At 46.1% G+C, this 24,749-nt stretch overlaps 1 protein-coding gene and 1 long non-coding RNA gene across 3 annotated transcripts; one reads left to right on the top strand and one right to left on the bottom strand.

Annotated features, from left to right (window-relative positions):
* Positions 1-8,671: 8,671 nt before the first annotated feature.
* Positions 8,672-9,929, bottom strand: LOC144898266 (uncharacterized). The gene is made up of 2 exons (XR_013627169.1): positions 9,511-9,929; positions 8,672-8,861 (listed from the first exon to the last, which is right to left on the bottom strand). It is a non-coding gene; the product is annotated as an uncharacterized LOC144898266 (long non-coding RNA).
* Positions 9,930-19,024: 9,095 nt separating this feature from the next.
* LOC131127584 (uncharacterized) lies at positions 19,025-24,623 on the top strand. 2 transcript variants are annotated; one of them, XM_078789566.1, is made up of 3 exons: positions 19,025-19,304; positions 21,049-21,684; positions 23,972-24,623. In XM_078789566.1, exons 1-3 carry the CDS (start codon positions 19,190-19,192, stop codon positions 23,980-23,982), a joined length of 762 nt encoding a protein of 253 aa, XP_078645692.1. In that variant the 5' UTR covers positions 19,025-19,189; the 3' UTR covers positions 23,983-24,623. The 2 variants fall into 2 exon arrangements, with proteins under 2 accessions (XP_078645692.1, XP_078645691.1); XM_078789565.1 differs by having other exon boundaries at positions 21,049-24,623.
* Positions 24,624-24,749: the final 126 nt, after the last annotated feature.

Below are 24,749 nucleotides of genomic sequence, written 5' to 3'. Positions count from 1 at the left end.
CTGGCAGCCCCTCTGCACAAAGTTGTAGCTGAGTGTAGCAACACTAGGGCTGGTAGGAGGTCTGACCGTGGTGTTATCAGGTGTTGGACTGACCAGTGCCAACAGAGCTTTGAGGCATTGAAAGCTAGGCTCACCACTGCACCTGTGTTGGCTTATGCTGATTTCTCCCTTCCTTTTGTCCTCGAGGTGGATGCAAGCCATGGCGGCTTGGGCACGGTGCTCTCTCAGGAGCAGGCAGGTAAGGTAAGACCGATAGCCTACGCTAGTCGAGGTCTGAAGCCCACAGAAGGGAACATGGCTAACTACAGTTCCATGAAATTGGAGTTCTTGGCCCTTAAGTGGGCCATGACGGAAAAGTTCAGGGAGTACTTATTGGGTAATAAGTGTGTGGTTTATACTGACAACAACCCTCTTGGTCATTTGTCTTCGGCTAAACTGGCTGCCACTGAGCAGAGGTGGGCAGCTCAGCTGGCCTCTTTTGACTTTGAGCTCAAGTATCGTTCTGGCAGAAGCAACAGGAATGCAGACGCGCTCTCCCGTCAGCACCCGCCTGGCCCTCAAGATGTGGAAACGATGCTTCCCGGCACCGCCATGCCTCAGCCCTTGGAACAAGCCCTGAGGTTGAGAAAGGTGGAGGTAACTCAAGCTTCTGTCGCTGTCATGCCACAGCGCTCTGCCCCTGAACTTCATGCCCTTCAACAGGCTGATCCTGTCATCCAGGAATTGCTAGAATTCTGGCAAAGAAAGCAGCGTCCCACTCGGTAGGAGCGGGCACAGCTGTCTCAGTCTGCACTGGCCTTGCTTCGTCAGTGGGACAGACTGGTTGAAAAGGATGGGGTGCTGTATCGCCAGGTGTTCCGCCCCGATGGTGCTGAAGCTATGCTTCAGTTGTTGCTGCCGAGTGCGCTGTGTAAAGAAGTCCTGACCAAAGTCCATCAGGAGCACGGGCACCAGGGAGTGGAGCGAACGTTGGCGCTCCTACGGTCCCGATGTTACTGGCCCAGCATGTCTGCAGACGTGACCCGATGGTGTCAGACATGTGAGAGATGTCAGGTTGCCAAGGATGTACACCCCAAAGCTAGCGGCTTTATGGGGCATTTGTTGGCGTCACGCCCCAATGAAATCCTTGCCATTGATTACACCACCCTGGAGTCTGCCCAGAATGGTGTAGAGAACATCTTGGTGATGACAGATGTGTTTAGTAAGTACACCGTAGCTATCCCGACCCATGATCAGCGTGCTGCCACGGTGGCCAAGGTTCTGGTGTTCGAGTGGTTCTACAAATTTGGTGTTCCTTCTCGGTTGCATTCTGACCAGGGTCGTAATTTTGAAAGCTCCCTCATCCAGCAGTTGTGTAACTTGTACGGCATTGTGAAATCTCGTACCACTCCCTACCATCCGCAAGGAAATGGTCAGTGTGAGCGGTTCAACCGTACACTCCACAATCTGTTGCGCACCCTGCCAGTCTCCAGGAAGAGGGATTGGAATGCCTGTTTGCCCCAGGTCCTCTACTGTTACAACACTACTCCCCATCAGGCCACGGGTGAGTCGCCCATTTTCCTGATGTTCGGCCAAGACCCTCGACTGGCGATAGATTTCCTGTTGGGTCGAGTTGAGAGTCCTGTTGGTGGCTCGGTTCACGAGTGGGTTCAGGAGCACCAAGCTCGACTGCAGGTGGCATTTGAAGGTGCAAAGGAGCGCTTGCAACAGGCCGCTGATCGCAGACGACGAGCCCATGACCAGCATGTGAGACATCTACCGTTAGGTGAGGGTCAGTTGGTGTTTTTGCGGGACTTTAGCGCTAGGGGGCCTCATAAGACCCGTGATAGGTGGAGTTCGGTAAAGTATCAAGTGTTGAGGGCACCAGGCCAAGGGGGTTCAGTGTACACAATCGGGCCAGTAGACGACCTGACTAAGGTCAGACAGGTACATCGTACTATGTTGAAGGCCGTGGTTGGAGTAGACTTCTCCGGTCGTGCCTCTTCCCATAACTCTCTCCCTGTTGAAGAGCCACCTGTTGAAGATGAGTGCTCATTTGAGTATGATTTGCTTGTTTTGGGACACCAGACTCCTGAGGTACCCGCTGCCATGCCCACCACCAGGTTAGTGACAATGACTTGTCCCACACCCCAGATTTTAGTGCCACCGCCCAACTCAGACCCCCCTGGGCGTCGTCCCTCAAGTGCTTCACCAGAGGAAGCCTCAACATCTTTGGCTGTTCTCTTAGCTGGTCAGGCCGGTTCGGATCACATGGCTCCTCGTCGGGCCCTTCGGTCAACTGCTGGCCACCACACTAATGTGTATCACCTCCCACGGCCAGCTAGAAACCCACAAGTTGCCAACCCTTCTGTTTCTGTTTCGAATGGAGTGTCTGCTTTGTTTAGACCTTGGAGCTAGTTTGTAGTGTCTCCCTCATTTTGTTCATCGTCGGGGCGACGATGCAAGAAGGGGGGGTAGAATGTAGCAGCATAGGAGTATATCCAGAGACAGAGTGATCGGTGTGCTGCTGGGGTATACGTGTCTTTCGGCGTCGTATTGTGGTGAGTGTTATCTCTCCCTCTCTCTCGGTTGCTGTGCATGCTCGTAGCTTGCTAATGCTAGTGTGGTCATAGGTGAGACGCCATAGCCGCCTGGGTGTACTCCCTCCCTCGCTCCTTTTCATGTGCCTATGTGTCTGCTGAGAAGGTATGTAGGGTTATTAACATAGGTCGTAACCGCACCATTGTCCACCTGGTAAGCCTCAGCACCTGATTAGGTTTCCCTCTTCCCCTTCTTGTGTGTGTGGTATTTTAAAAAGATGTTAAGACTTGTTAATAAAATCTATTAATTTTTTTATAATGTGAACCATGTCTCCAGCCTCATGAGTATAATGAACCTGTGTATGCTTTAAGAGGGAAAAGAAAAAGAAATTGACTCTCTGGGTGAAATTCCCAGGGTGGCGTTGTCTGGTCCTCGAAAATCTTTGGTGTAAGCCAGTATTCTTCCACTCTCTACCACTGCCACACTACATTATTTAAATTCTTATGGAGAAATAAAACCGAGTATATTAAGAGGAACACAATGATTAGAAATTATTCTGAAGGAGGATTCAATGCCGTTGACTTTGAAACGCTCAGCCATGTGTTCAAAATCAAATTGGTCAAAAAAATGTCTGATGTGTGACAAGTCATTGGTTTGTTTTTCCCAACTTTTTTTTTTGAAAAATGTGGTGGCCTCAAGTTCCTGCTGACTTGTAACTTTAAATGTTCTAAGTTACCTTTTAAGTTATCCCTTTTTCACAAGCAAGCCCTGGATTCATGGAAGTTGGCCTTCAAACACAACTTCTCTCCTCACAAATGGATTATGTGGAATAACCAATACATCTTGCACAGAAACAAGTCCATGTTCCACAAACAATGCCTGGAAAGAAACATCATTTTTTTTCTCTGATTTCTTTGACAGAAATGGAACATCATACAACTATAACATGTTTGCTCAAAAACATAATATCGACATGGATCCTGTTGATTATGAACGAGTGACTAAGGGAATCCCAGCCCAGCTTTTGCAACTGTTTAAATCATCTCTCCGGGGTGGGCTGGTGGAAGGAGTTTCTCCAAGTTTAATGATTCGTGGAAGGAACATTCTTGCCAGTAAATGTGATAACAAACACATAAGGAACACGCTTAGTTTAGATAGAGGTTTCCCTCCCACGGCTCTTGTATTTTGGAGAAACTCCTTTCCTCACATCCCCTTTGAAAAGATATGGAATGAACACAATCAGTTTTTTATTCCAAACAAAGTGAAAGAACTTCACATTAAAACAATCCACAATTTTTATCTTGCAACTCACGTTTAGCCAAATTCATGGAGGGGGTCTCGTCACAATGCTCATGTGTCAGGTTCAAACTCCTGTGACACTTGTAAAAATACTTAATTACAGAAGAGACAGACAACAATCTTCAAAGTTTCTCGCAGCGAGGAGAGTGAAACAACATACCCAATGCCGCTCCACTCTGAGTATGCTTTTCATGCTCCTCTCTTTTAATTTTCTTTAGGAGGTCCCTAATACATGGTCGTGCAACTCAAAGGGGAGGGGGAAGCAAGCAGTTGCACAAGCTGTACTTGTTGTCTATGTGTGTGTGTGTGTGTATGTGAGAATAATTAGTTTTTGTGCATGTGTTCTTGTCTTGGCACATTTTGCATGATGAAACTTTTCAAGGTTGCTGCTGGCATTCCCAGGCACCTGCAAGATTAGTGGTGTTGGGAGTTGCTGGTCAGGGTCACAGAATGTTCCTGCCTTTGACACTCAAGACTGTTGTCTATTGTCTAAGCAAACGGATATAAGGGTGATAACTTAACACTATAATAATTGAATTTACATTTTATTCTAACATCATGCAAAATAGAAGAGGAATCAATAAGGCATTTATTCTACGAAAGTCCGATTTCTCAAGTGTTTTGGACCAAACTTTCTATTTTACTTTTTGTCTTTGAATATACTCATTGACATCAACATGGAAATGGTCTTATTTCTACAATGCAACCTTCATAAAGATTTACAGAATGCTGTGACTGTGTTTATTAGGAAAATTCCATATTCACAAATCTAGAGTTATGTTATGCAAGCCAAATATTCAACAGTTTTCTTCTTAACTGAAAATATATGAATCACTGAAGCTGATATTCAAAAACAGAAAAGCAGTGAAAACCTTTCATACATTGGAGAACGTTCTAAAAACAATTCATATGAAGAACAAGCCTAAGTGACATGTTTTCTATTTTTATTTTGTTGTTCTTATTTTCAATATCCCTCGCACATTCCTTTTTTTGTTATTTAATTTATTTTATTTATGTTGATATAGTTCTGTAGAATTGCACTTTTGTTTTGTACAATTGAAGTTTGAAATAAAATATTTTTAAAAAATTGGGCAGCCCTAAAATGGCGGCGGTGTGACATCATGGATGCTTTACGGCTTAGCTTCCGTAAAACCACTTTCCAAGTCGAAAAAGCAGGTTATTGGCCAATCTTCAAGGGGACGAGAGGCGAAGCGGAAACATTTCAGTTGCCTAATGGCTTCGAGGAAACAAAATGTTGAAAGAGTTGGTGAAGGAGCGACTAATGGCGGCGGCCGATGAAATATTGGCGCTGTTTGAGAGAATGATAGCGTTCTACGAGGAGGAACTTTCTCGAACGAGAGAGAAGGAGCGGCTTCGACACCAACTGGAAGCTGTTAGCAAGACTGGAGCTTTGCTACAACTCAGAGGTATGTTCAATGTACTGCTTCTTTTAGGCCATTTTACTTAGCAAGTAACTTATCAGTGTGGGCGAAGATGTCGTTTTTAGCAACCTAGACGGACGGCCGCCATGTTGATTAAGCAACCAACCAATAGGACAACTTCGTTTCGGCTTTGTGGCTGCTTTACTTTTGCACAAGTTTTCTCCCATGTGATTTCTCGTATTTTTCGTATTCAATTACATTTGTATTTTTTTCTTTTGGTGATAATAATGGATTCAATTTATAATGCCCTTTTCATTCTTCAGAATCACAAAGTGCTACACAGAAAAAACACGAACTTCTTCTGCTGATCTCAGCTTGTAACAACAGGCACTTCCTGTTTTCAGCTAATGTGCTTCACTCTGGCCCACTATATCCCAGCACCATGTAGTGGTTCAAACGTGAATCATGTATCGTGACGGTATATACATACTGTATATCCATATGTATGGATATGTATCTATACAGCCTAGCGTGACTTAGTCGTCTTGGTCTTGACTTAGATCATCTACATATAAGCCATGTGTTTGTGTCCTGCAGACGTCCAGCAGATGATTGGTCATGAGGAAGAATGTTCACATGAGTCGCAGGGGCGCAGCTCCACGTTGAAGCAGGACAACCCCCGCACCCTCACGTGAAAGAGGAAGAGGAGGAGCTCTGTATCTCTTGGGGGGGAGGCTGGTGTCACCAAGGTGCTACTGACACCAAGGTGTCTCTGTGAAGACTGAAGATTGTGAAGACAAACCACCAGAATTCTCACGTGGGCTGTGTCCTTCAGACGTCCAGCAGTTGATTGGCTGTCAAGAAGACCTTCTCCCTCAGTGTGCCACTGTGAAGCAGCCCCCCCACTTTAAAGAGGAAGAGGAGGGTGGGGAGGCTGGTCTCACCGAGTCAACACAGAAGAACGTGAAGACGAACCCCAAGCCGACGAGCTGTCGGACTCCCCTGAGGATGAAGAAGCGGACAGCAAACGCTCCAAAAAGAAGAGCACAGGACAAAAACATTTTAGTTTAGTTTTGTGGCAGAAATTTTGCCGTCAGATCCGCTTTGATGCAGCATCTGAGAATCCACACAGGAGAAAAAACCTGACAGTTGCTCCATTTGTAGTAGAAGATTCACTCAAAGGTCAAACATGGCATCGCACATGAGAACCCACACAGGAGAAAAACCATTTAGCTGTTCGGTTTGTGGTCGGCGATTCTCTGTCAGCTCCAACGTGGTGGCTCACATGAGAACCCACCACAGAGGAAAAGCTGGTGAAGAAGGCTTGGCGTCGGCCTTGCGTGTTCAGCCCAAACATTATTGGAACCAGAAACACTTTGAGTGGTCTTTCTGACGTCCATCAACGCCACAGATCCTTAATGCTGTCACTCCTCATCAAAATGGCACAGTTGGATCTTGGATCCAATGGATGGAGGTGAGGGAAGACGCGGGATGGTCCAAAAGAGTTGGCTTATTCCTCTGGAAGAAGCCCTTTGTCAAGACCAGGGCCTTCGGTCACGAACCTGAAGCTCTGTTGTTCCATTGAAGGGTGATGATGATGATGGTGTGATCTCAGGTGGGAACGTTTGGAAGCCATCAGGACTGTCAAGGGAGAAGGAAAGTTTCTTCCAGCGTTCATCTAATAAAAGGTAACATTGGAAAATTATTTTAGGATAGGACTACCCGTTTGGCGAGGTTGTAGATCAATGTGTGCTGAGATGGAGAATGGGACTCTTGTGAGCTACATTCTGTGACGTCCTGATTTTGTGCCCCACGGGATGTGCTTTTATTTTGAAGCACGGAAGTGTTGTGTGTGTGTGGCCGTCACTTGGCGGCACTCCCCTAATGTTATTTATTATTAAAAAATATTATTTATTATTAAAAAATTTAAGCTGTTGAAGGAGCCACTTTAATGAAATATTGCCACTGTTGGAAAGAACCACAGGGAGGAGGAGCGACTTGGACAACAACTGGAAGCCGTTTACAAGAGTGGAGTTTTACAACAACTCTTATTTTATATTTATTTTTCACTATCCCGCTCCTTTCAGCAGTTTATTCCATTACTATGGGTGAAAACGTTGTTTGCATAGTGTTGGCAAAATGTTTAGGTTGCTTGGGACTGGCACAACAAGGCTCGTACAAGGCTTGTACTCCATTGAGGCGACAATGAAGATGGTGAAAAGGAGGTGAGGAAGCGTGTGCCGGCAGGATGGAACGGGTGGAGAAAAGTGTCAGGCGTGATGTGATAGAAAAGTTTCAGCTAAAGGAAAGGTATACAAAAGTGTGGGGAGACCAGCCATGTTGTTTGGTCCAGAGACAGGAAGCAGAACTAGAGGTAGCAGAGATGAGGATGCTGAGGTTCTCATTGAGAGTGACCAGGATGGATAGGATCAGGAAGGAGTACATCAGAGGGACGTTCCATGTTAGAGGCCTTGGAGATAAAGTCCTTTAGGCCAGGCTGAGATGGTTGGGACATGTCCAGAGGAGAGAAAGTCAAAATATTGGTAGAAGGATGCTGCCAGGTAGGAGGCGTAGAGGAAGACCAAAGAGGAGGTTTCTGGATGTAGTGAAGGAGGACATGAGGGAAGTTGGTGTAGAAGACAGGCTTGGATGGAGGAGATTGGTTTGCTGTGGCGACCCCTGGAGAGAAAAGCCCAAAGAGGAAGAAGATGTAGTTTGTGACCTTGAGTCAGACGGACGGCCGCCACAACAACTATCCAATAGGACAATGACGTGTGGGTCACGTGACTGGGCATCTTCTGCTGTCAACTGCAGAACACATCATACACAGCTTATTTATTGTATCATTTTACTGTAAAATTCATATTTTATTTTACAATTGTTTTTATTATCATATATTACCCTTCAACAATGAATATCATGAACTTTAATTATTATGACTAAACTTGACCACGGCGGAGGGTTGGGGTTTATGGAGGACAGGGACTTGTCAGATTTGTGGGAGGAGCCATCCACCTGACATTAGTTTTTTTTTTTTAGGTGTTAGCATTGCTAGCATGCTAACATCAGCATGACCCCCCCCATCTGTTGGCAGGAAGTGATGCCTGGAGGTTCAGTGGTTGATCCTTTTTGCTGGCATAGTTTCCCTGGCTTAGCATGGAAGGACATCTTGAGGTCGTCTGGAGTGGTGGTCCGCTCATTGCAGGCATCGGTAGTTGTACTGTCCAGGCTGGAACCACAATAAGCAAGGGAGGACTGTACCCTGAATTTGTAGTCCAAGTCCCACCTTGCGTGGCCTTTGGCTCAGCGCCCCCCGCTGCGTTGTCCAGGTTCTGTGGTGGAGCCAAGCGTGGAGAGGGAACCTGCTGCCGTACCTGGGTGGGGCCGAAGGTGCTGAAGGCCGTCGCCAGCCTGGCATTTGGCCCGAGGCCGAACCAAAGATGACTAAGACGAGAGAGGAGCGCAAGGAGGGAACTACAAAATGGCGTTTATTCCAAACACACCCATACAGGAGGACCGTGGATCCATGCATCAGAAGCCTAAACTAAGCAGCACCCCCCCTCCCAGCGGGTCACAGTTCTTCCTCTTTAATGTGGCGGGGCTGCGGCCCCCCCTGCGACCGAGCGGGACCTTCATCTTGACCGCCAATCAGCTGGACACCTGTGGCACACAAGACACGTCAGGTGAGTTAGCACAGCGGCCATACTGTCAGGAGACCAAAAACATAATAGCATGTTAGCTTGACTGGAGCTATCGGGTACTGGCTGACCACCGGTCCGGTCCGTGGACTCTAGTCCAGCATTTTGGCAGAAACAACACCTTCATGACCCGGCACCATCCTCCTAGGTGGCCTGTTATCTTTGCCGTGACACTTGGAACCACATCTCTGTCCTGTCTAGACACCAGGTGACCTTTCATAACCACTTACGGAACGGAAGACATGTTCTTTCCAGCTGCCATCAAGACTTAGAGAATGCTGTAAAATGTCAAGCTGCCAAATAGTCACTAGAGATGGTTGCTAAGTAGCAAAAGAAGACTATGGGAAAAACAGAAAACCTCCCAAATTCTGGAGAGTAAATTAAAGAAGGGATGCATCTCTCTCCAGCACGTCTGCATCTTATTTTGGAATATTAGAATATTCCATGTTTGCAGTTGATGTTTTCCCGATAAATAATTTCATGATCACATTGCTACTGATCTGCAGGACTGAATTACTGACATCAAACGTTTGTTTCCGGCTAAAACCGCAGTATTGTTTCCATCACTGCAATGGATGGCAAATATGTCCAAATCCAAATACCAAAACAACCTTTGCTGTGTTGCACGGTTCCAGTCTTGCTAACAGCTTCCAATTGTTGTCGAAGTCGCTCGTTCTCCTCTCTCGTTCGACAAAGTTCCTCCTCGTACGACGCTTTCGTGCTTTCAAACATGTCGGATATGTCGTCAGCAGCCATCATCAACCGCTCCCGTACAAATTCTTTGGTGAAGGACATTTGTATTAACGTTGCGCTTGGTGAAATAAATTCCCGTCAGTCACGTGCTCGCTTTGTTTTGGAAGCTATTGCTAACTTCCGCCTTTTCCTTTTTTCGACGGAAGGCTTTACGGTAGTCGTGACGTCACATCGCCATCTTGGAGCGGTATTGACTAGCGGCACGCATGGCGTCACACCGCCGCCATCTTGCAGCGGTATCGAAGACAACAGCGGAGGAGGACGCTGCCATTAGCTGACAATCTTTAACGGCAAAGAATGTGTGAAGCACAAACTTATGACGGTACACACAGACAACAAAGTCAAATAATATAAACATAATCATCAAAGATGAAGTTCTAAAACCTGTAAACGTCTCCTGTGCCTGTTCACGTACATAGATCCAAGACAAAGGACAACAGTTACAGTTAGAGAACCAAAGGCCCAATAAAGAAACAAGAAAAAAAGTCTTTGGAGTGTACTGAGAACTTGGTCAAGCTAACCATCATGGTGGCTCCTAACCTCTCATGACTCTCCTGTGGCCTTTAACATAGACATAGACATAGACTCCCTTTATTGTCATTGCACAAAAACACAGTCGTGAAATTGCCAACGAAATGTCGTTGCCTGGCTCCCATATAATAACAGACACAAAAGAAGATAAGTAATAATAAATAATAATAATAATAATGTGGAGAATAAATAGATAGAATATGAACAACATAATGTAAAGTGCAGCGTGAACAGTAAATTGCCCAAATAATTTAAATAATTTAAATAAATACAGGGCTCGACAATAACGATGTACCGATGGCCCGGGGCAAGTTACAACAAAATTCGGGCAAGTAAATCTAATCAGTGATATTCCCGTCGGGCAAGTGCACTTTGGCATGCCATACTGCCAAGAGTTTTTTTTAAAGCGGTTCTTGTTGGGTGTTGGTAAAACACGGACTGCGTAATTCCGGTGGTAATTTGCAAACCAATCCTTGCAAATCTTGAAATGGACCAATCAGAATCGTTTATTTAGACCGCGGTCCGTAATCCACAGTCCGCGTTTTACCCACACCCGTTGTTCGCGATCAACCAATCAGCGATCGTTTGACGACGAAAACATCCATCATGGCGTCGCTGCCAACATCGTCTAATTCTGAAGGAAAACAGCAAAAAGTGATGAACCAGTGCCTCCAAAACAAGTATTTTATTAAATCAAATGATGGCACAGGTGAGTGAATCACATTGCTGTGACAATTTGAAGTGGTCACAATGAAACACCACCCATTAGATCCAATACCAAGTGCTGATTTTGCACAAGCTACAAAATCTAGCGCTTCCATTTCTCTGTGGATTTTTCTCACCTTTGCTTCACAAATTATTGTTTGACCATTGAGCTTTTTTTCTGGATTAAAAACACATTACTAGTACACAAATGTGTCTATTCAATGTTTCATTGTGGTGCACAACTTATAAATATCACTGCTTACTACGACTACGATGTGTAAGGTATTATTTATTTTATTATTTTATTTATTTGAGATTCTCATGTAATGCCACAAAAAATGACATGATATCATTATGGCAGTCTTTTCATTTTACATGGGGCAAGTTCGGGCAAGTAGTTCTCACCTTAAGGATTCCCTATGGGCAAGTCATTTTGGTTTTTAATGTAGAGCCCTGAAATAATAATAATGTAAGTAAAGGTAGTGGGGCTTATTTGGCATTCAGCAGTCTGATGGCCAGGGGGAAGTAGCTGTCTCTGAACCTGGTCGTCCTACAGCGGATGCTGCAGAGCCTTCTCCCCGATGCCAGGCGAGAGAACAGTCCATGCTGGGGGTGTGTGGGGTCAGAGCAGATCCGATGGGCTCTAGATACACACCGGCTGTTTGCTATGTCCTTAATGGGGGGGAGCTGGGTCCCGATGATCTTCTCCGCTGTCCTCACCACTCTCTGCAGTAACGTCCAGTCCGAGGCCTTGCAGCTCCCAGACCAGACGGAGATGCAGTTGGTCAGCAGGCTCTCGATGGTCCCTCTGTAGAAGGTGGTAAGGATAGGAGGGGAGAGGGAGGCTCTTCTCATCCGCCGCAGGAAGTGCAGTCGCTGCTGTGCCTTCTTCGCCAGAGCGGAGGTGTGGAGTGACCAGCCGAGGTTGTCCGTGATATGCACCCCCAAGTACTTGGTTGTGTTCACAACTTCTACGGCTGTGCTGTTGATGCTGAGTGGAGTGTGGCTGGGTCTGGATCTCCTGAAGTCGACGATGATCTCCTTTGTTTTGTCAACATTCAGGATCAGGTTGTTCGCCTTGCACCAATCCACAAGGTGTCGCACTTCCTCCCTGTAAGCCAGTTCGTTGTTATCCTGAATGAGGCCCACAACTGTTGTGTCGTCCGCGTACTTCAGGATATGGTTGCTGCTGTACTTGGGGCGACAGTCATGGGTCATTAGGGTAAACAACAGGGGGCTCAGAACACATCCCTGGGGTGAGCCGGTGTTCAGGGAGATGACACTGGATGTGTTGTTGCCCACTCTGACATACTGGGTTCTATCTGTGAGGAAGTCAAGCAGCCAGTTGCACAGGGAGGTCTTGAGGCCCAGTGGCTCCAACTTGCGTACCAGGTCCTGGGGGATGATCGTGTTGAATGCTGAGCTGAAGTCTAGGAACAGCATCCGTACATGGGTGTTTTTCTTCTCCAGGTGCTCCAGGCTCAGGTGGAGAGCAGTGGAGATGGCGTCTTCAGTGGAGCGGTTTGGCTGGTACACGAATTGGAAGGGGTCGAGTGATGGGGGGAGTATGGAGGTGATATGGTCCTTAACCACCCTCTCGAAACATTTCACAATGGTTGATGTGAGTGCAACGGGCTGAAAGTCGTTCAGACATGTAATAGATGGTTTCTTGGGCACTGGAATTATTGTGGCGGTCTTGAAACACGGGGGGACTACAGCTTGGGCCAGTGAGGTGTTGAAGATGTCTGTGAGCACGTGGGCCAGCTGGTCTGCACATTCCTTGATCACCGTCCTGGAATGGCGTCTGGGCCTGCAGCTTTCCGCACATTGACCTTCCTCAGGACTCTCCACACAGCAGCAGTATCAAACTTGACTGCCTGTTCATCGGGGTGGGGGGTAGCCTTCCTCGCAGGGTTATTGTTCAGAGCCTCAAACCTTCCGAAGAAGTTATTTAGCTCATTGAGGAAGCTGATGTCATTCTGGCAGGGTGCAGGTCTGGCTTTGTAGTCAGTGACAGTCTGGATGCCCTGCCACAGTTGTCTGGTGTTGCCGGGGTCCTGGAAGAAGCTTTGGATCTTCCGGCTGTGGGCACGCTTTGCCACTCTGATGGCACGGTTCAGATTTGCCCTTGCTGATCTGAGTGCCATCACGTCACCAGATTTAAACGCAGCATTGCGTTCTCTTAGTCTTTCACGCACCTCCTGAGTCATCCAAGGTTTCTGGTTGGCCCGTGTGATGGTCGTCTTGGTGACTGTAACCTCCTCCATGCACCACTGTATGTAGCCTGTTACAGATGCAGCATACTCCCCCACATTGGTGTGTTGGTTGTATGTTGCAGCTTCTCTGAACATGTCCCATTCGGTGCACTCAAAACAGTCTTGCAGTGCAGACATAGCTCCCTCTGGCCACACCCTCACCTTCTTCACAGCAGGCTTTCCCCTGGTGAGCAGGGGCTGGTATGCTGGGATTAGCATAACAGATCTGTGATCTGAGGAGCCAAGGTGTGGGCGGGGGACGGCTTTGAATGCTTCCTTGATGTTTGTGTAAGTCAAGTCCAAAGTATTCTCACCTCTAGTAGCAAAATCCACATGTTGGTAGAAATTCGGAAGCACCGTCTTCATGTTGGCCTGGGTAAAGTCTCTGGCAACAATAAACACGCTGTCCGGGTGTGTGGTTTGCATGTCGCTGATGGCAAGGTAGAGTACATTCAGGGCTTGCTTGCAGTTAGCATCAGGCGGAATGTAGACGGCAACAATGGTGACGCTGGTGAATTCTCAGGGAAGGTAGAAAGGTCTGCATCTCACAATCATGAACTCAATGTCCACACAACAGTGACTGGAGACCAGGATAGCGTTGTTACACCAACTGTTATTAGTATAGATGCAAACACCGCCCCCCCGGGTTTTACCCGTGAGTGCATGGCTCCTGTTATTGTATGGTTATTGTATTCAATCCATGTATGTTTTGTCATTGTATTCAATCCATGTATGTTTTGTCATTGTATTCAATCCATGTATGTCTTTGTGACCATGTAATAAAATATACACATTGTCTCACACAGATGTGTCCGTTCATTTTTATTGCACAGATGTAGCCGTGCATTTATCACACAATCAATAAATAAGGGGTTGTTTGAATAAAATATACATTTTTACATACTTGTTACCGTGTGACCACTGTAGCCCCCACCTCTTCCAACCCCCGTCTGCTCCTCTGGTGTGGGCTGTGCGTGCGTGTGTGTGTGTGTGTGTGTCTCACTCTGCCTGTAAATTAGGATGTTAAAGCCGAACCACGTCATTCACTATCATCGCCACTATAAGTGATAGCCGCATGCACAAAATAGCAGGGGTGAACCGCTTACATCAAGCTTTGCAGAATGAAGTGGGTCACAATGTGAAACTTGACAAAGTGAAAGATTTTTTATCCAAGCAAGATGCGTATACTCTGCACAAACCGGCCAGAGTTCACTTTCCCAGGAACAAAGTGTTTGTACCAAGACCTTTAAATCAATTTCAAGCGGATCTTTGCGATATGCACGCGCTCGCTGATCACAACGACGGCTAGAAATATTTATTCAAGATGTGTTTTCAAAAAAAGCCTGTGTGCGCGTGCTGAGAGACAGGACAGCTGCTGAAGTTGTGGAAGCTTTTCAGTCCATATTTTTAGAAAGCCAAATACCTAAGAAGCTGCAAACAGATCTAGACAAATAATTTTTCAATAAACAGTTAGCGGCTTTGCTGAAAAAGCACGGCATCGTTCATTTCTCCACAGCCAGCGATCTGAAAGCATCAGTTATTGAACGTTTCAACAGAAGTCTTAAGACCAGGATGGCTAAATTTTTCATAGCTAACAATACGCAGAGATACATAGATATAGTCTAGGATTTAGTCAATAGCTACAATGATGCCTACCATAGTAGTATAAAAATGAAACCGAATCAAGTTAATTCAGAAAATACTTTCCAGGTTTTTCTAAATCTTTACGGAACCTTTCCCCTCAGGTGTCAAAAACAGTTACATTTTAATTTCAAAAAAGGGGATCTGGTGAGAATCTCTAAAGTGAGAGGTGTATTTGACAAGAAATACGGGCAGAGTTTTACAAATGAATTGTTTACCATAGCTGAAACCGTGCCTAGGTTTCCTCCCTTGTACAAGCTTGAAACATACCAGGGTCAAAAGGTCAAGTGGTTTCCGGATGCCGGGTGGGCGGGATCAAAAGGTCAAGAGGTTTCCGGTGGGAAAAACATGCCAGGGGTCAAAAGGTCCCAAAAGGTCCCAAAAAAGTGGTCCCACCTGGGGGTCATAAATCAAATCTTGACTACAACCCCATTCTCTTTCTCTCTGAGCCGATTGGTTGGTGAGTGAGCTACTCATCCCTTTTCTCCTTTCTTTCCCTTCTAACGTGTTGTAGCTCTGAGGTTTCAGCCGTAAACATTTGATATGGATTTTTACAAGGGTCGTTCATTTAGCCCAATAACATCATTTGCTCCTAGATTCACTTCAGGGGGACCCAAGATGCTCATGTTGGTTCTTTGGACGGAATACTTGATGACTCCCTTTGGGGTTCCCTCTGGGAAATTGGCGCCTCCACTGCTGTGGGTTGAGTGTAGCACTGTTTATAATATAATGTCATGTAATATGAGATGAAATATAAAAACACAGAAAGATAGAAACCATATATTACACATTATTTATTGCAATATTGTGTTATAGTCCCCCTGTTGCCCCCCCCCCCCCCCCCCCCCCCCTGAAAGCGAGCGTTCAGAGCCATCCCAAACTTCTTTCAGGGCTCACTTCCAAATGCCCAAACCTCCTGATGAACTTTTGGCATGGTTTGCCCCCAGAATCCAACATTCTAACTACATTCATCGGTCAGAAAGGTGGGAAAGGAGGAGTAATTTGGGAGCTTTTTTTTAGTGAGTCCAGCCAAAAAGAGGATCGATACGGAAATGTCAATACTTCCCATACCATCTCTTCACAGCCGCAATCAAGTCTGAATTGAAAATATGGATACTTTTGTTACCAGAGTCCTTTGAGAAGATCATAAAGAGATGAACTTTGAACTTCTCGTCGTCTTTTATTTTCACATCGATTACATTTATTGATTTATTTAGTTTGCAACTCTCTCTGTTTGGATGCAAAGTCATTTTTAGCGTGTCTCCATACGCATTGGAATATACAGGCTGAGGGCGGGGCCTCCTCTGTGCGACGTAGAAGCCTTTTTATTGGTCAGTCTGGCCGTGTGGTCTCCCAACATGCGGAACTAGTCCAGCTTAGTGTGACGTTTGAAGCTGGGCTTCGCGTTGCACTGGCAGACCACGTGGCTTGTCCTACACCCGGATAGAGCGATGACCTCCTCTCAGCATAAAAGCAGAAACAGATCATATGAAAAAGTCACACACGTTGTCAGTCTCCTTGACGTACTGCTCACAGACGACTTGAGTTGCTGGTCTTGGCAACACGCCAAGTACAACTCACCAGCGAATCCCGACACCCCCTCAGCACAGACCGGGCACTGTCGTGCGTCCGCATGTGAATGCTGAAACTTCAAGAAAAACGCTTCCCGCAAGCTGAGCAGCTGAAGGGTTTCCTCTCTGGTGTGCGTTCTCATGTGTGATACTATATTCGCCCTGTGAGAGAATCCTTTACCGCAAACAAAACACCTGAAAGGTTTCTCTCCAGTGTGCATCCTCAGGTGTTTTGTCAAAGTGGACCTCAGCGCCGTATGGCAAATGTATGGCCGCAAACTGAGCAGCCAAAAGGTTTCTCTCCCGTGTGCGTCCTCATGTGTACCGCCTTATGAGACTTCTGAGAGAACCTCTGACCACAAACTGAGCACTCAAAAGATTTTTTGACGGTGTGTGTCCCCATGTGGCGAGTCAGATGTTGCTTATAAGAGAAACTTTTGGTGCAGATGGAGCAGCTAAATGGTTTCACGCCAGCGTGCGTTCTCATGTGCAACGTGATTCCAACCTTTTGAGAGAATCTTTTATCACAGACAGAGCAAGTGAAGTTTTTCTCTCCAGTGTGTGTTGTCGTGTGTTTGGTCAAAGTCGCCCTGTGAGCAAACGTCGTATCGCACACGGAGCAACCGAAAGGTTTTTCTCCGCTGTGTCTTGCCGCATCAAACGCCACCTCCTCGCAAACGGATCACCACAAGCTGAGCAGGTGAACAATTTGTCTGCGCCGTGTGTGCTAATGTGTGTCATCAAAGTCGCCCGATGAGCAAACATGTGGCCGCACACGGAGCAAGTGAAAGATTTCTCTCCGGTGTGCGTTCTCACGTGCATGGTCAAAGTTTCCTTTTTAGAAAAGCTTCTACCGCAAGCTGAGCAAACAAAATGTTTCTCTCCTAAATGCCCGGACCTGTGTTGAGTCAAAGTGCGCCTTTTAGAAGAGCAACCTGAGAAGCGTGTGACCTTCTTCCTTGTCCTCGCTGTGGAGCGTCTGTTGCAAGCGGGAGTCCTTGTATCACCTTCACAGTCCGGATCGCTGTTCAGAGCTTGTCCATCCTCGGAGAGTGTGACGTTACGTCGTTGCTATCGGATAGCGGAGCTATAGGCTTGTCTGCTGGGGATCCTCCTTGGTGGTCTCCATCAGCTTCTGTGGTCGTGCTGTGCTGAGTGGCATGCCTGGAGGCTCCGCCCCTCCATCGTCTTCACCTGGGCTGTGATGAAGTGGTGAGGACTCAGCTGGTTTGTCTTCATGGTCTTCAGTCTTCACAGAGACACCAATCAATGGCACTTTGCTGAGATCAGGTTTTTATCTCACCAGTTTTATCAGGTCATCATTCCTGGGGGTAAGGGGCAGAGCTTCTCCTTTGCTTGCGAGATATCATCTTATCTCACCAGTTTTATCAGGTCATCATTCCTGGGGGTGAGGGGCAGAGCTTCTCCTTTGCTTGCGAGATATCATCTCATCCAGAAGCAGCAAGGTGTGGATCCAACCAAATAAATGCTTCAGGCCGTTCACGCGTGGCCCAAGGTGATGCATTCACTGCCACGATGACATGTCCTTTATCCTCCCTTCCATCTTAAAGCCTTTTCTTCTTCCATGGAAGCTTTGCGGTAGCTACAGCGTCAGTGACGTCACACTTCCGCCATCTTGCGGCGGTATTGAAGACAACACGTGAGTATTGAAGACAACACATAAACACAGTTTGTATGGGAATCTAAGCTTGTTAGGTCAGTCGTCATGAAAAACTGTATTTATAAAATCTAGGATGAGGCGCTGGTCATCCGGAGGGGGGTCCTTCCGTTGGAGAGGAGGTGGCTCCTATGCTAGAAAGTCCCCCATGAGCAAGGTGTCACTGACTAAAAGGACAGAGGAAGACAGAGGAGCCTTGGACTCCAGGAGGAGGAAGGGCCTCATTCTCTCTTGTGGGTTCACATGCGTGGCGTCAAGCTTTTCTGATAAGAAGAACCTTTAGCCCAAACCCAGCGATCTTCCGCCATGTTTACCTTCTCGCAGACCCAGCTAATAAGAGCTTCCTCCGCCGTGTGACTGAGATCGTGTGGAGTCAGGTAGCACTTGAGTATCTACATACTAATTCCAGAATAAAGACAAGGTAGGCTATTGTAAAAGACAAAAGGATAAAAGGGAATTAAAGTAACAAAATACAAATAAGGGAGGGGAAATAAATAATAAATAACTTAACTAGGGGTTCCCACTAATTGTATCTGACCAGACTATATAGTGGACTATATTTGAGGCAAATCGGCATTTATGAATAAAACATGTTCCCAGAATGATGATACATTCAAAATTTGCGCCCCAACGAGGGTCTGTGTCTGAATCCGACCAGCCTGATTCTTCACTTCATTTCTTGACTTTGCCACAACCAGAGGTACTTTTGTTTTTACTATTCTAATGACAACAAAAATAGCTGGCCATAGTGTTTTTTTTCTCCGTTAGTAGTTTGGTTTTATAAAAACACGTGTGAAGTATTTCTGCTCTGATTTGTCTTCTACTTACAAATATTTGTAACTAGCTTATGTATTTGTCTTCATTTGAGGCGAGGCTGACAAACAACGGATGTGACGTCACCTGAAACCAATCAATAGCAGGACTGAATACTTTGCACATGCATAGTACGAGCTGGCCGGCTGGCGCCGTGTTTTGCACATGCGCAGAGGGATCATGCGGCACAAGGCGACCTGAGCGGATGTCCCTTTCCGAGGCGCCAGACAGACGTTTAAAATGTGCGATTCAACAGTTGTATAGTTTCACGGCGACCGTAACACTAGAAGTTGACAGTAGAGCGTTTGAGTGCTAGACAAGATAGAAGTGAAGACGAGACAGCATGTGGAGCGATGCTAACTGCTATGGTAACATGGCGACGTCTAGTCAAAGACAATCAGAGCCACCGACTCCCAGCAAACCATCAACGGACAAAAAGCCCCAAACGCCACATGACGGTGAGCGACTTGAACAACAGCCTCTTTTTGGAAGTTTCACCTTAAAGGCCACAGGAGCGTCGTGATAATTAGCCGACCTTGCTGACAAACGTAAACAAAGAGCCGCCATGATGGTTAGTTTGACGGAGGCGGCGGAGCTTTTCACAAAGAATTTGACTGAACAAATGAAAACACTGGAAAAGCAAAAGGTTACCAAGTAAAACTTTTGTGTCCATAGTCCTAGTGGGACATGAGCACACATTTATCTCTTTCTGTGGCTAGAGTGAAAGAATGCTAGCACGACGAACGTAAGCAGATTCACCTCATCAGTACACCACCATGTACATTCTGTCAGCATATGTTGATTTTCGGAACATTTTTTCCCCTTTATTTGGGCAAATATATGAATCACAACAGTGCATTTCCCACATCAATCAAAATATAACTTTCCATTATTTACATTTGTATTCAACTATCTGATCCCAAGCCCAAAAGGAGTAGGCTGAAGCAAAAGCTTAAAAATGCCTACCCCTTTTTGCAAGATATAATCATGTTCATGCCACTGTCTTGTTTCCCCTGTTATTATTATCATTGTAATATTATTATTATTATCATTATTGTTATAATCTTTATCATTATTGCCATCATTATAACCATCATTAATATTAATATTACCATTTTCATCATTGTAGTTGAAAATTTTGAGATTTTTTATTTTTAATTATTTAATTTTACAGACTTCATTGCTTCTTGTAGAGTGTAGAAATTTCATCTGTTATTTTCAGAAATCTACAGTCTTTGTGTGTCAATTTATTAGCCCACTTTTTTTTTTACTTATTTTCTGGATTGCCTGTGTCTAATCTTGTGCATTAAAAAACAAGAACTTGAGACTGTGTCTGGACAGGTGACCAACCCAAACATCAGTTTCTTCTTGTTAAACCCTACCTGAGGTTTTTAGACGTGTTTATTAGTTTGTGTGTGTCTAGTCTTGTGCATTAGGAAGCAAGGTTTTAGGTCTGTGCTCAAACCAATTTTTGAAGCAATGATGTCTTGCTGTCCATTATTACAATTTTTTGTAAAGTAATAATAATAATTAATGATAATAATAATGATAATCACTACCTCTATATTTATGCATGTTAGCCTAGGTACCTCTAACAATTTATAGTTACAAAGGTATTAAGGTAATATTCTTACATTTCTCATATCAGTCAATCAGAGATTCCAGCAGAGATGACAAGACAGTAGAATGATCACTATTAAAATTCCATTCCCACTTATATTTATAAGACACTTATACTGTGTCATTTTGCCATCGCTCCGTTGCAGACTCGGTGAGAGACGCCCCTTTGACTGTTACACCTCCCAGGCATAAGCCATTCTCAGTGTTAGCAAGGAGGAAAGTAGAAGATGACAAAACAGTCACTCCACCTGGGATGGTTGTTTCTTTCCGCGCAAGAAGCACCCCCCCCTCTCAGCCACTAAATGTAACATAGCATATTTTGGACCGCCAACAGTCCGCAGTCAAACCTCCTCCGTTCTGCGTCGCCACACGTCTGATATCCCTCCCACTACTGTTAGCATGCTAGCAAACGCCAGCACTGCTGGATGGACGGCTGGGGGGAATCTGGAATCCACTGCTTTTGTCGACGCTCCAATGTCGGAGATTTGTGATACAGGCCGATGATGGACATCCACAACACACGCATGCGCTACATGGAACGTGTGCAGCGAGTCTCAAGTGTGTGTCGTTTGCGTCCTGCAGATGTCCAGCAGCTGATTGGTCGTCAGGGAGGACTTCCGCCTCATCCGCAGGGGTGGAGCCCCACTTTGAAGCAGGAGGAGCCCCGGCCCCCTCACGCTAAAGAAGAAGAGGAGGAACTCTGGATCACTCGGGAGGGCGGGGAGGCGGCTCTCAGCAAGGTGCCTCTGACTAGTGTCTCTGTGAAGACTGGAGAGCATGAAGGCACACCAACTGAGTCCTTGCGTTGCTCGTCTTCTTCAGACGTCCAGCACATGATTGGTCCTCAACAGCAGGGGGGGAGCTCCACTTGGAAGCAGGAGGACCCACAGCTGCCCCACGTTAAGGAGGAAGAGGAGGAACTCTGGATCACTCAGGAGAGCGAGGAGGCGGATCTCACCAAGGTGAAGACTGAAGAGCATGAAGACAAACCACCCGAGTCCTCACGGCGTCATCACAGTCCCGGTGAGGAGAACGGAGGGGCGGAGCCTCCAGGCAGCAGTGGACGATCCCAAGCAGACGAGCTCCTGGCTCCGCTGTCAGATAGCGCTCACACGACGTCACACTCTCCTGAGGATGAAGAAACTCCGAGCAGCAATCCGAACTGTGAAGGAGATACGACTGACAATAAACGCTCTGAATGCTCCGAAAAGAAGACGGGTAAGAAACGTTTCACCTGCTCAGTTTGTGCTAAAAGATTTACTTTTAAGTGCTATTTGACCCAACACATGCGGACGCACACAGGAGAAAAACCTTTTGGTTGTTATGTCTGTGGGCAAAGATTCACTCAAAAGTCGTACATGGAGTCACATGTGACAATGCACACAGGAGAAAAACCCTTTAGTTGCTCAGTTTGTGGTAAAAGCTATTCTCACAAAAACAGTTTTGCTTATCATATGCTGAAACACTCAGAAAAACATTTTGGTTGTTCTGTTTGTAGTCAAAGGTTTCCTGTAAAGTCACAAATGGTGTCACACATGACCAAGCACACAGGAGAACACCCCTTTGGTTGCTCAGTCTGTGGTAAAAACTTCAGTTCCAAGCAGTATTTGACTTTTCACATGATGAAACACACAGGAGAAATACCTTTTGGTTGTTCTGTGTGTGGTCAACGATTCCCTCAAAAGTCAGTACTGGTATCTCACATGAGAAAGCACACTGGAGAAAGACCCTTTGGTTGCTCGGTATGTGGTAAAAAATTTCCTTACAAATCCAGTTTGATTTATCACACACGGAAACACACAGGGGAGACACCCTTTGGCTGTTCCGTTTGTGGTGAAAGGTTCCCTCTGAACTCCCAACTGGTATCGCACATGAGAAAGCACACAGGAGAAAGACCCTTTGGTTGCTCGGTGTGTGGTAGACATTTTTGCTCCAAGCAGTATTTGTCTTTTCACATGCTGAAACACACTGGAGAAAAACCTTTTGGTTGCTCTGTTTGTGGCCAAAGATTCACTCGAAAGTCACTCCTGGGATCACACATGAGAAGGCACACAGGAGAAAAACCCTTTAGCTGCTCGGTGTGTGGTAAAAAGTATTTCTCCAAACCCAGCTTGGCTTATCACACGCGGAAACACGCAGGAGAGCGTCTGACTGGGAGGCAGGTGGGTACGAACCCCTCTAGAGCTGGTCAAGAGGGGCAGGGGGCAGCCCCACGTGGTCAGCCCAAGCATTACTGGAACCAGAAAGGCTTCGAATGGTCTTTCTGACAGTCCCAGGTGATGATGAAATGGGAAAGTATTCACGGCACTGGACACAAACACAAGTCAGCCTGGCAAAAGGGAGGATGGCGAGAGCGTTGATGGCGGTTGGTGTCCATTTCCCCCAAGTCGAATTCCTTCTTTAGAAATTGAGTATTTTTGTCTTTACAACGGTGTTGAACACAACTCGGCAGGAAATGGTCACCTTTACATTTGTATCAGCCAGTGAAGCATGGTCCGTATATGAGATATGAGCAGCGAAAGGAAGCCATGGAGGACAGGAAGTGATGCCAAGTTCAGAGTTGAGGTTTCATTATTGTTGTTGCTACTGTGCTGTTGGGTCTGGAGAACCTTTCCGCGGTTACCCAGCTGCACCTCCCGCGTTGGCTGGGCACTTCACTTCCAGGCAGCCAATCGCTGGCCACGGTTGGCATGACTCCTCCCCCAGCTGCTGTTTTTTTATGTATTTATCATTGTTCTTGTTTACAATGTAGGAAGTGCTGGTTTGCATTTAGTTTCTGTGCTCATCCATCCTTTCTTGTATTTTAAGAACATTGTGTGTAGAAAAGCTGACAGCAGTAAATGGTATCTTTTCTCAATAGTAACTCTTGTCTCTGCCCTGTACGTACAGTAAATGTCTTCCAATGACCGTGTCTGCCTTGGGCAGGGTCCCAGGCCTATCTTACATCAGCTACACTATCCCCCCAGCTCCTCGTCATGCCACAATAGCGCCCCTTTAACAAGCCAGGTCTGGGAAGTGACGTCAACTGGCGAGAGTTGACTGTTATCCGAGCACTAGGGGCAGGGTAACACTGCAGAGAGCGGCAGACAGCAGCTCCTGTGTGTCTTCTCTGCTTGGCATGAAGCCAGTGCGGGGCATGGCCAGAGTATTCTTCTCCAGCTTCTCTAGGTGGCAGTAGGATGGAAAAATCTCCAAAGTTATCACACCAAAGGCATGTATTCCTTAGCTATTGTGTAATCTACTGAACCAACACCTGGGCAGGCAAGACAATCTCATGACAAATGTCCTTATGCTTTTTGGAATGGAAACGCCAAACTTGACCCAGTTAATAAAAGGAGCGGAGACGGCTTTTCCTCCTTTACGGAAAAAGACGAAGTTCTGCCTTTGGTTTGCTTTTTGAGTCCTATCCTCCTGTTGTCCTTTTGTAATGTAACTCTAACCCGGCCACCAGGAAGTATGCTGTCAATGCTAACATGTTCAAGATGATGTTTTTTCCTGTCTTCAGGGCTCCAATAAAAAAATGGTAAAAACTGCATCTACTGGGATGAGAAAGATGATCTGTACTTCCTAGACATCTACTGGGATGAGAAAGATGATCTGTACTTCCTAGACATCTACCCTGCTGAGAGGAATCCAAGGGAGACTAAAGAAACCATCCAAGATGAGAATATGATGATGATGATGATAATAATTGGGGTGTCTTGCTGAAGACGAGAATGATGAAGAAAACCCACGCACGCATGGGGAGAACATGCAAACCCCACACATATGCCAGAGTGGGGAATCGAACCTGGGTTTCCTAGCTGTGTGGCCTGCATGCTAACTACTTTTTCACAGGGCAGCCCTCATGATATCATCTCACGTGTTATTCCTATATGTGCTACTACTGGATGTTGGAATGTCCTTGGAAGCAAAGTCTGGAACCAAAGTATCCCCCCCCCCTTTGGGGGCTGGTGTCATGCACAGGAAAAGAACCCAGAGCCGGCATTCAACAGTACCAGCCTGGACAAATACATTAGCACTGATACCCCAATGCATTAGCTTCACCACACAAGTTAGATGGTGCGTTCAAGGACCGGCCAAATGTGGGATTAAACATTTCTAACGGCATACTACATTTTGAATAAAACCATGGGCCATTTTTTCCAAAATTGGCATTCTTTCCATCACATTTGATCCAGTTATTTTCTCATTATTTAGTTGTTTTTAATCGTTCATGTTGAGTTCATGTCAGCATCAACACAGGCAACCGCTGTCATCCTGTGTCTTCAACACGGTCGCCA

The sequence above is a fragment of the Doryrhamphus excisus genome, linkage group LG3 (assembly GCF_037039965.1).
Source record: "Doryrhamphus excisus strain RoL-2023G ecotype Guam linkage group LG3, RoL_Dexc_Guam_v1.1, whole genome shotgun sequence".
NCBI classification, from domain to species: domain Eukaryota; kingdom Metazoa; phylum Chordata; class Actinopteri; order Syngnathiformes; family Syngnathidae; genus Doryrhamphus; species Doryrhamphus excisus.
The sequence above is the reverse complement of the archived record's forward strand: the minus strand, read 5'-3'. Positions and strand labels throughout refer to the sequence as shown.